We start from the raw sequence: 11652 nt of genomic DNA on the forward strand, positions 1-11652 counted from the left end.
GCGCGGGTTCGAATTCTAAATAAGGATTTGATCACGTATTCTACTGCCCGAATGATAATTAAGTTACGTTAACATGTTACGTTGCATCGAGGAATTTCGATTATTTATGTTACACAATAATTATTCACTAATTCTTCCTGTCATTCGTCGCAATTCTCTAACGGAAATCTATCGTAACAGTAGAAATGAGAGTGCCGTTGTCATTTAACGTATACAAATTCTTATTGTTACGTTAGGTGGAACGTCAGAGAGAAATAAACACTGAAATGTAGTAGTAATCGTGGTGTAAAACTGAGGATAAATGCCATTTTCTTCTCGGTACGGTAACTTGTTACGGTAAATTATTCTGCTAGTTGGATTCCCTGGTACATAAAGTTAAATAAGTTATTGAGTAACAGATGCGTCACCCCCACACACACGAAAGTAAGTCACTTGAGTGACGAATGCACACAACACTGTCACGTGAATTTTTAGAGGGTGACGACCCCGAAGTTAGGATTTTTAGAGAAGGACCCAAAAATTCAGAAGGTTTTTACAGGGTGGCCCAAAAGTTCAGAGGATTTTGGAGGAGTAGAAGTTTATATTAATTAGACAAGTTTAGTTCTATCTGCACGTTTGTACTTGTGACTGTCTGCCACCGTAACAGATGTGACGCCACACCTGACAAAGCTGTAAATTTGCATTATTGTCAATGCATCAGCATAAATTATAACAGAAATTTTCAAAACTTGTTACATCATATTCATGCCCTATAAAGTATCACTATAAAAAAGGCCCTAAAAGGGGCCTTGAAAGAGGTTTATCCTCTCAACACTACTCTCTCATATTGCAAGAGAAGCGTAATTATTACCTTAAAGAGGGATCAATAGAAGTTACGCCTTGACAGGGAACCTCAGAAAATAGGGCCTGATACTAGCGAGGTTGCACTCTCAGTTGAACTACATTTTAAATATTTGTAGGGGGAATGTAATTATCAATTTAACAAGAAGTCGATACGCGTTACAACACGTAACTACGCCCTAAAAGAGGCCTTAGAAATCAGTTCATTCTAACGAGGCCCGTACAGGAAAGGGTTGATAGAAGTTACGATGTGTATCTAGCCTTGAAGAGGGCCTTGGAAGATCTGGGTTCATCCTAATAAGGTTACGCTTACAGAAAAATTACATTCTAGATCGTGCAGGGGAGCGTAACTATTTCTCCAATGGGGGTGAACCTACAATTTATCCACACTCATCAGTCTCATACACATCTAAATAATTTTTAAGTGTGACGGATGATAAAACTGCGCGCGAGTCTCTGTGTTACGGAACTCGGTTCTAAGCTTAAATTTAACAATATAATACGGTGTTACTCGATATGATCAGTATCATATATTCGGTATCAAAGGGTGTGAAACCGTGCACACATAATTGTCCTGATATATTTGTACACAGCTTTAAATACAACCATATTCGGTTAAAGTATTTCGAGGGCAAACTCCACCATTTTTCCTGATACTGATTGTTGTTAAGGTAGTGTTATTGCACTTCGTAACCGTTAATTGCAACTAAATTAAATTGTTACTCATTTTTGCCTTGTTTCTGTGTCTAACTGTCCGAAGATTCCGTTGAAACTGTCGGACAGACGCACAGACGGACGTACCAAATTCGAGAAATAAATTTTCGACGAAGCAGACGTAAACAATCCGCGACAAAGGTTATAAACATAAACAGTTGGTCGTATTACAATTGTGTTACGCCGCTCGTATTCGAACGGCGTAACACATTATCGACGTTATTATGTACTAAATTATCATCCAGATGTAACGTGCTGATAAAAGTCTAACGGTGAAATTCCGCAGAGTCGGTCCGAATCTAGTTACGCTGCATTTGGACTTGTATTTAGCAACTGTTACGCTGAATTGCCTATTAATAGTCGCCATTTTCTAATGGTTAAGGTAGTTTGGAACTGAAATTTTCGAATTACTAGCAATTGAGAGTTTTCAGCTCGCCAGAAAGCTCCAAATCGTAACTTTCGAGTTTCTAACCAGTCTAGGATAGTTACTACAGCTTTCAAGTGACTAGTGACATTGTTCTAACAAATTAGAGGGGGGTTAGAATTTAATAACCCCGTCGGCATTATCAAGGGGGATTAGCAAACACTTCACCGACAGTCACGAATATTTATGGTGTCCTAAAATAGATTTTCGGTAGCCGTAACGTGACGGTGCACTTTACAAAAAAGACACGAAATATAAGTCGAAATGTCACCCTCCTACAAGACAGCTTCGTCACTTAATCTTAAAAAATAGGCTACTGTCGACGATGGATATAAATTGGGGGGGGGGAGAAGTTCTTCGATTGTTTAAAAGGGAATGTTTGGCGCTGACTGTGTTCTGTTTTCTAGTTTCAGCTTTGCCGAGACAACAATTAAACTTGTATAATTAAAATAAATTTTCTGCTTAACAAGCCGCTCTGTTGTTGCAAAATAATGAATTTGCATACTAAAATAACAATACTTTCGACAGAATTTAAACAATTTGAGCGAAGGGGGCGAATTTCGCGTGTTTTCTTCGATCAAAAACAGCAATTTTTAGTGTATTTTGTAAACAAAACCCTTCGAAACTTTGCGCTCTCGAACAAAAGGGTGTGTTGTAAAATTACACCAGAAAGTTGAATACACCCAAAAAACCCGTTACCAGTCGATTTTTGGGATTTAAATCGTTAACATTTCCCAATTCAAACTTATGCTCGAGGGTTCGAAAATTCTTCTGTTTATAGGGGTGTGCCTATTTTTCGATGGCGCTTTCTGCTTCGAAGAATAACGTCACGCCTGGAAATATGACGTCGTCTTTCGGAGTTTTATTCGAAGATATGATCTAAAAACACAGGAAAAACACTAAAGTTCGGAGTTCCAAGTCGCTCAGTTACACTTATATTGTTTTCTGGAAAACGGGAAATTGTATACGCGTCGTTAAATATCATGAAATCGTGACAGATGCCAGTTTGCTCGGGTCGAATTTCATGACAATATTTTCTAGAAAACAGGACGAGGTCTGTTTTATACCCCCTCTACGTACACACACACACACAGACAGAGAACGGAAGCAGACACCGAACTAGGTGCCATTCACCTTATTTTCGTCACACCTATATTCTCGGCAAGTGGTAAGGAAACACTACATAACACAGGATGTATCGGCGGAAGCTCCTCGACGTTCTGTTTTCAAGTGTGACGTTTTAAATAAATCCTCCATTTTTTTTTCTATTGTTGTTTACGAATTCTTCTAGTGTTTGGATGTAACGGAGTCGAGTGACGTCACTGAAGGATCCGGTACGTGCTGCTTCCATTGCTTAGGTGTGATGACTTGCTGTTCGGCAGCAAAGCATTGTTCTAAACACGATGAGTCGACACTTATTAACAAAAGAAAAACAAACACACAAAACACCGCCCTTCTCGCGTTGCCTGTTCAATTATTTTAAGTAGACGGAGTGAGGGGTGGATATAGAAATGCGTAACGTATTGGCGTTACGCTTGCTGTATTTGTTTGTTACCGTAGTAGTATTTTAATGGCGCCATGCCAGATTCGTAACGAACAATCGGCGGATATGAATTCGTCCTCTTAATAACGCTGTCGTTATAGAAGCCCCCCGAACCAGAATTCGATTTAACGTTACCCCCTTTTTAACACACTAAGTGGAGTATTGTTACGATAGAAGTATTTATAATCTGGCGAATAATTAAAAATTCGATACGACCAGACAGCGATGGTTTAGTCTAGTCGTATTGTTACTGTATAGTGTACGTGTCGCGTTACATCCGTCATGGAGGAATTTTGCTATTTCAGCATATCGGGCACGTAACAGGCGGAATATACAACGGTTGTGTTATTAATTTTAATAATAATAATAATAACACAAAAGAACAAAATAATCGAGTGTTATCTTCCCAATTCTAACGTTAGATACTGGAAATTCTTGTGTTTTGTAGTCTTTTGGGTAGCGACGCAACGCGGCGCGGCGTAGACGGTAATGGTAGTATTTCGTGTATTGTTAAAATTAGTGTTTGGTAAAAGACGCGTCGCGTAGAGTCGAACGCGACGCGTCGCTTCGTTTCTGGTGTGGGACACGTTTCGCATAATGCACGAGCTCGACGCGGTGGAACACCCGTTCCACGTTACGCCACAGCGTGACGTTTTTGACGATCGGGTCGATTTATTTTCCGAGACGTTGATCGCGTCACAGGTGTGGACGATGGGGGGAGGGAAGGTGTACCGGAAGCGGGTCGCGGTGCGTGAGATCCGAGTGACGGGTGTCACTCGCCTATTGGATGGAACGCTACGTAACGCAAACGTTTCCGGGACGTTCGTAACACACACGTCGGGGATTTAGGAAAAGGCAACACGCGACCTTAGCGAGTGTCGTCCATTTATTTCTCTCGCCATTGTTTTTAGGACGTAGCCAACCGACTGAGACAATACTATCAGTAAAAATGGTACCCGAGACACTACACCTCCACCCCTGCCGAGTGCCGATCGAAAACGAGGCTTCGACGAGGTAGATCTAGTCGACCTCATCTCCTACCAGACAGAGATCAACAGGTTGGCTGCTGAAGTAAGACGTCTTCGTAACGAAGGAGACACTTGCATACAGCTCGTCCACCCCTCTCACGAACAGGTAATACTACTGCTTTTTTCCCTTTTAATTTCGCGTCACGGCAAACGTAACTATTTATAACATTCTACTTAACGACGTCGCGATTATCTTCCGCTTTACGTTATCCTCGTGTTACGTGTATTCGTTACGCTTCGACTCCACGCGCGTTTCTAAAAGTTCTCTTTCTAACGAAAAAAAAACGACGTGACGTTTCACGAAAACTAGACGTCACGTTCGAGTTACGAAGTTACGAGTAACCGTTTGTTGGCGTAACGAAGGTTTAAATTATCAACCGGACTATTTTTAAGCTTCGTAACACGCCAATTTTATACGGTTTGCATCGATCTCACCTCAGTTCATTTAGCGTAACACTAAATTTGGAGGTGGTCCATGAATATGCACGAGCTCATTAGCATAATTTATTCACATTTAGTTACTTTAGAACACTTTTAAACACAAAAGTATACACCGAGGTGTGTGTAGATACTTCCGAACACACCAAACTACACTATGGTGTAGTGTGTTGCAACGACTCAAACACACGAAATTACACACTATTACGCGCGTGGCATGTTTTTTTTACGCGCGAGCTTGTAAAAAAATTGCACAAATGAAGTGATTGTGTTTTAAGTGTTTACGGGAAATTGCTGCGTTTTTTGCGAATATTTCGGATAATTCGCAAAATTGCATGCAATTTTTTGCCTTTATAAATCGACAAATTCGATATTTTATTGAAATATTTAATATTTTTTTCGAAGTTAGAGCGCTGTTACATCTGCCATGTTGGATAAAACAGGTGGGCAAACAAGGCGGTGTGCAGGTGTTGTTCATCATTCAAGTGTTTACTGTCGATAGGCACATTTTAGTGCCGCTATAGTTTCATATACCTTTATCAGTTTGTGGAATTTTTCGATCTTGCCGACGTACAGACAGCCCTTATTTCCTCTTGCGTTGTTAGAAATTATGGAATTTATTGTTATTTTCTTAAAAAATCTGCAGCATAATACCCTTATCAAAATTTATTGCTTTGTCATATTTAAAAATGTATTGTTTTTATTATTTTCTTCTTTCTAGGAGGGGGGTGACGCAACGAATTTTTAAAATGACTCGTCAATAGTTACGCTGCATTTTGTAAGAATTTGCTCCCCTTTCTAACGGGGGTGCGAGAACTTAGAGGGATTCTTTACTGCACACCTTCATTCCGTTACGTGTAACTTTCGTATACATGCGTACCGAGTGTGATGGACAGACACACAGTACTAGCCGTTACCCAGGTATATTTATTAACGAGCCATATTCGATCGAAGGAGAGTCCAAAGTGCTCCTTTTGTAATATAAATTTCGCATTGGCAATTGTGGAATGCGGTTGCATAAATGCAACACGTGACTAGAATATTAATAGAAAAATTTCAACAGATAAAATGTACAGTCATTCCGCCAATAGCGTAAGTGTTCGGCCCTCGATTTAAAGTGAAATTTGCCTTTTTTTTCCGTAGATTGTGGCGGAACAGGAACTGCAACAGGAACTTCGGAATCAGTCGACGAATCTACAAATCGTAACGGCATCGAGCGGCAACACGAGATTCGAGGCACTGCGGATAGACAGAAGGTATTTAAGTTGTAGCCGATTTCATTTGATAGATTATTGCATTCTTCTTACTTCTCGGGTATTTTTTTGACAGGGGTTACAGGCAAGTGAAGATTCTAAACGAAAATTTCAGGTTAATTCCGTAACTTTACTTATATAGTTAGGAAACTTGCAGAGTTAAATGATGTAACCGTATCTAGTACGTAGGAACTAATTATACTTAGATCGTAACTATACTTTCTCCCTAACTTTTCTGTTTCTAGGTGCTCTCTATCTATAGTCCGTAACCCACTGCCCGCTCCTCTAACTATAGGCTACTATATCTACCTCCCTATCCGCTCCCAACTACAACCAATCCGCAGTTCTCCACCTGTGTTTTAACTACTTATTCCGTAACTGTTACTGTATGATTTTCGTTAGATTAAATTGTTTTACTGTCTCGTGTCTGTAGATACAAACGCGTAACTGTTCGGTCGTAAAATCCGGGTGTGTACTGGCAACTGGAAAATTTTGCACGAACAAGGAAGGGTCAATTGCCGTTTCCACAAAATCGAATACAATAATTACTTTTTATAAACCCGAAAACATCAAAGACCCTAATTTCGCGTGTAGTTTGAACGCTTATTTTCGAAATTTAAAAAACAAAATTAACCTTTGGACGTAAATAAAATTGAAATTCGACGCGTTTCGAAGTTAGAAAATACAAAAATTCGATAAAAGTGCCGCCATTTTTTTATTTAAAAAATTACAAACACTTTTGCTTTGTTATCTGGAAATTTCCTACTTCCTTTTTTCTTTTTTCCTCCGATAGCAGATGATAAATGAAGTAAAATAAACGTGAAAAATTAACCTGCAATAACGGCCGCTTCCAGACAACGGCCATTTTATGTATTTTTCATAAAAATGGCCGTTGTTCGAAGGTTATTTTGTATTCAATTAGTCGGAAGTGCTGCCAGCTTCCTACTTGATTTTTTAGACGATTAAACTGTGTTACCGTATTGCGTTACGTTGTAGGCACAAAACAGCATTGCCAAAAGTTCGCTGTAAATTATTCTTAAACGTTACGCGTATAAAACGCAACGTAACTTATACTTCGTGTACTGCTCTGGAGATAAATTTAGTAGTGTGATCAATGGTTCGATAGAGGAAAGGAAATGTTTATATTTGCTTTATTTACTAAAATCTGCAGTACATGTTACTCAGGTTACGCACTAAACAGTAAAATTTACAGCCTCCACGTAACAATCAAAACTAAACCCGCATCTCCAGCCGTAACCTTAATTCCGAATTAAGTAAGGAAGTAGATCATACTTCTAGGAAGTAGATCAATTTAGTGTGCGTAACCCGTAACATCCGTTACGCGAAATATACGAGTTTAAGTCGAGCTCCAAATCAAATTTTTTCTAGACATTTAATTAAGAGTTACGCTCGTTTTGCATTGAATAAACGAAGTTACGCATCTGTTCGTGTACACAAAACTCGAAGCATTGATATATTAGAGCGTAACTAATCCATTCTTCTGCATGCAAATGAGATATGTAACGAAATATCTCGAACAACAGAAGTAGAGTTAGAAATAGAGAAAGATGTCTGTAACAGATTATTGGCACAGTCTTCTTCGTTCTTATTATCGCACGTCTGTTTGTCTGTCTACTGTTTATAGTGTTAATTCTCTTCGTTTTCTTCTCTTCTATATTTCTACATTGATTGGCATAAATTCTTTAATTTTGTAACATAAATTTCTGTTTTCCGGTCAGCACACTGACATGCTGAGTTGTCAAATGGACCATGAAAACAAAGTACAGCAAGCCTGAGGTAATTCTCTTTTTATTCAAAAGTTAATTTATATGTATATTCTTATGACGGTATTTCTGTTTAGGATGAGAACACGACAGACAGACAGACACCGAAGAAAAATCGAAAATGGCCGACGTGGCAGCAGATACGAAAGTGTGAGTATTTTATGGTTTATAGATACTGTTACGGATATACTCGACATTACTATAAGCGTAACGAAAAAAATGGCGACTGAAGCACTGCAATTTTGTAATTAGAAACGTTTCTTTCCAAGGAGCAACAGTTAGGAATGTAAAGAAGGTGTGGATGCTGGTACTCGTCTCCACCAACTACACACTAAAGAAGGTAAAGATAGAATGTATTATGCACCCTCTTCACTGGGATTGTTTTTAAGTGTGCACCTCACTTGGTTTCTAGAATTGTCACAAGTTTGCACAGTTTCTTTTCGTTTTTGATGCGGGCACGTTTGGTCTCCTTACAAAGTGCACCATTGCATGAGAACGTAACGCATGGAATGCATGAGTAGATGCGGTTGCCGGTCCAATCTCATCCTGTAACTCTGGGCTTTTATTGATATTCAGGGTGCCTGGTGAGATCAGACAGGCTTATTCCGTATTGTTTGTGGTGACGGTGAGCACAACTGTTTCCGCTCCTTAAATTCCTAAATTTTAATCTTAGTTTAAGTGCGCTTGCGAGTAGTGTGCGCGCATTTGTTAATATTGATATATATCCTTTGCAAGTGTGCGTGTGCCTGTGTATTGTGTATCTAATCCTGAGCAACGTGGTTCCTTCCCAAATGCATGGAACGTGATGTTAATGTGTAAAGAATGCCTGCACCGTGCATTGCATGCTATGACGGCTTTGGCGGGAGTATTCCATCAGGTACTGGTTGATTTTCCATACCAGTACTTATGTGATACTCACATCTCGGCCGCCACATCCAGCTGTGGACACCCACGTTGCAAGAATGATTTCGACCCGGAATGCCACCATTCTGAAGCTCCCTCGTGCATGCATCAGACGTAATTTTTGTATACAAAACTGCAAGAATGAGGAATGAAAGAGGAAGTTTTGTCGGATTTATTAATTCTAATAGTTTCTTAATTTCAGTACCGAAGATCTCTACGCTTCAGGAATCCCTCAAAGAAATTAGGAATGGGAAGAATGGTGGACAGACATGACGTAACAGACTATTGTTTCTTGTTTCGTTAAGTGTGTTGATCAGAAAGTACTCTTATTGATGTTAGGAAACATGAAAAGTCTGGTGTAGTATCCTTTGCGGCACTCAGGAGTCAAATTGGATGGGGTTCTTCCTCTCCATTAAGTGTTGGATTTCATTCATGGAATGGCAAAAAGGTAACCTTACTTTTTCCTATTATTCCATATTCCTGAGCAACTATGCAAATTATAAAACAAATAATCTGTAAGAAACTCACTGATACAGAAAATAATGCATGCTGTAAGTAGCTACATGTCTTTGCAAACAGCACCACTCCTACACCCTCACGAAAGTTTAATGGTTTAATGTATAGAAATTGGGCAGTTTTACAAACACTTATCTACTTCCCTTTCAACAATCCTCTCTCTTCTACTAAAATAAGAGCAAACAAGAACACAAGTATAATAAACTAACGAGTAATTGCAGACAAAAACAGGTAACAAAGTTTAAATTTACTGAAGATGTTAAAATGACAATTCTAGTCATTTCCCTAAAAAAATAAGTGATTTTTATCAAATACCTGTACTATTTTAGTGAAAAGATAAAATAAACACACAATATGTGGAAATAGCATAGGAGAAGAAGGATATGAATCAAAAATTTTGCACTACTTATGCCAAAAAGAAAATTATAGATCAAAGGGAACATGCTGCAAAATACCAACTGAAAAAATGGAAGATTTTTCATTGAAGAAATTTAAGGACGTGTTAGTGAATTCCACAGTTTTGGTTGATGTACCTAAGGTAGATAGAGGTCCATTAGATGGAAATAATATTACAGGGATAGTATTAGATAAAAAAAATGGTTTATACCAAATTGGTACTTCAGCTGGAATTATAAAAGATTGGCTTCCTAGAAATGCCCTTCAAATAGCTACAACCACATTTACCGAAACTGTCCCACCGATAAAGCTAAGTTTGCAAGAAATTGCTGGAAACTTATCTTTACTCAGAGGTCAAAGGTTTAAGAAATGTTCCTGTGAAAAATCCAAGGTACAATGCAAAACAAATAGATGTGCCTGTAAAAAAAATAATGTCCTCTGTAACTCCAGGTGCCACAAATCTACATGTTTCAATAAAAATAAATAAACCTGGCGTTAGATCTATCTTTTTACGTAAGTACTTCTTACTTTGTTGATTCTTTTTTTGTCATTTCACGAAACCAGTTTAGAGATTTGATCAAATCACTTCATTTAATTAGGGGAATGTCAATATCGAACCTTTACTTTAACATCTTCAGTAAATTGATCTCCCTTGGGGATTTGACCAAATCCCTGTGACATATACACAATTGAAATCCTGAAGAATACTTTTGGTTCTTTAATGATAAAAAAGATTTGTATTATGTAATTGTTTAAGATTTATTTTTGTCATGTCCTTTTTCAATACTAAACATATTTATAATATTCAGGATGTCACTGCAAGGAGAGAGAACAGCCAAGAAATCAAAGGCAAAGGATGGATATACTCTATGTAAAACATCTCAAAGCACAGTGCCAGAAAGCCAATCAAGGAGAGAAACAAACAAGGTTACTGATCAATATCCTTTTTATTTGTTTTCTTTATTTATTCAAGTTTACCAATTTCTCAAATTTTCATTCCTTTACAGCTCCGAGAAGCCTCAATCCAACTTCTAACACTTCTGGCCAGTAAACTGAAGTGTCACAGGCTTCACAGTTCAACCATTCGCCCCTCCAAGGGCTTGGACAAATCTCCAGGACCAGTCATTCATCCTATTCTCTCTTCTCTGCCCACCTTCACTCCAATTCTGATAACAGATGTGGGTATTTCCAACATGCCCTGAGGGATACACTGGCAATGTGCTGTGCGCTTTCGAAATTCTGTTCGAGGAAATGTTTATGTATCTATAATTTACTAATAAAAATTATAATTTTTATACTGTTCATATTGTGTGTTTTATGCATTATAACTAATATAATTAAACAAATAAATGCAGTCTTATTGGATACCTTGTAGATTGAAGCAACAATCTACAAGGTGTCCTGTAAGACTGACTGTGAGTAAGAAGGGATAAATTCAAATTATTTTAGTGATGGGACCTGCAATCAGCTAGACATTGCTGAAGAGTTCAGCAAGCCACATAACTCCTATGGTTCCAGATGTATGGGACACCCTGTAATTGTAAAATTCTTAATATCAATTCTACATTTTGTTTTTACCATATTCTAAATCAACGAGTAACATTTCTGAATTACGTATGACCTTTGGAGATTTCTGGCAGGTCACATGTATATTTGGATACAGCCTGCTTTCACTAGCAGTGCTGTAACTAGGCAGGAGCACAGACACAGAATCCACAATAAAAAGCAACTTAAAAATGAAGTATAGAAAAAAGTATTAAAAGCTAGTTATGGCACTGCCAGCCAGTACATTATAGCCATACTAAAATTATAT

General features: G+C 38.3%; 1 protein-coding gene across 1 annotated transcript; it reads left to right on the forward strand.

Annotated features, from left to right (window-relative positions):
• Nucleotides 1-4016: 4016 nt before the first annotated feature.
• LOC136970749 (uncharacterized) lies at nt 4017-11141 on the forward strand. The gene is made up of 9 exons (XM_067265203.1): nt 4017-4655; nt 6131-6243; nt 7980-8037; nt 8102-8174; nt 8294-8364; nt 9130-9192; nt 9265-9375; nt 10649-10766; nt 10847-11141. Exons 5-8 carry the CDS (start codon nt 8326-8328, stop codon nt 10712-10714), a joined length of 279 nt encoding a protein of 92 aa, XP_067121304.1. The 5' UTR covers nt 4017-4655; nt 6131-6243; nt 7980-8037; nt 8102-8174; nt 8294-8325; the 3' UTR covers nt 10715-10766; nt 10847-11141.
• Nucleotides 11142-11652: the final 511 nt, after the last annotated feature.

Source organism: Centruroides vittatus, unplaced genomic scaffold (genome assembly GCF_030686945.1).
Source record: "Centruroides vittatus isolate TY-2023 unplaced genomic scaffold, ASM3068694v2 contig_2156, whole genome shotgun sequence".
In the NCBI taxonomy this organism is placed as follows: domain Eukaryota; kingdom Metazoa; phylum Arthropoda; class Arachnida; order Scorpiones; family Buthidae; genus Centruroides; species Centruroides vittatus.

What these genes read in the sequence shown, in the direction of transcription:
- LOC136970749 (XM_067265203.1), top strand. Translation starts at nt 8,326, where the DNA reads ATGCTGGTACTCGTCTCCACCAACTACACACTAAAGAAG. An exon ending in CCAACTACACACTAAAGAAG is followed by an intron (nt 8,365 to 9,129) that starts GTAAAGATAGAA and finishes TCTTAATTTCAG; the next exon opens with TACCGAAGATCTCTACGCTT. An exon ending in ATTCATGGAATGGCAAAAAG is followed by an intron (nt 9,376 to 10,648) that starts GTAACCTTACTT and finishes TATAATATTCAG; the next exon opens with GATGTCACTGCAAGGAGAGA.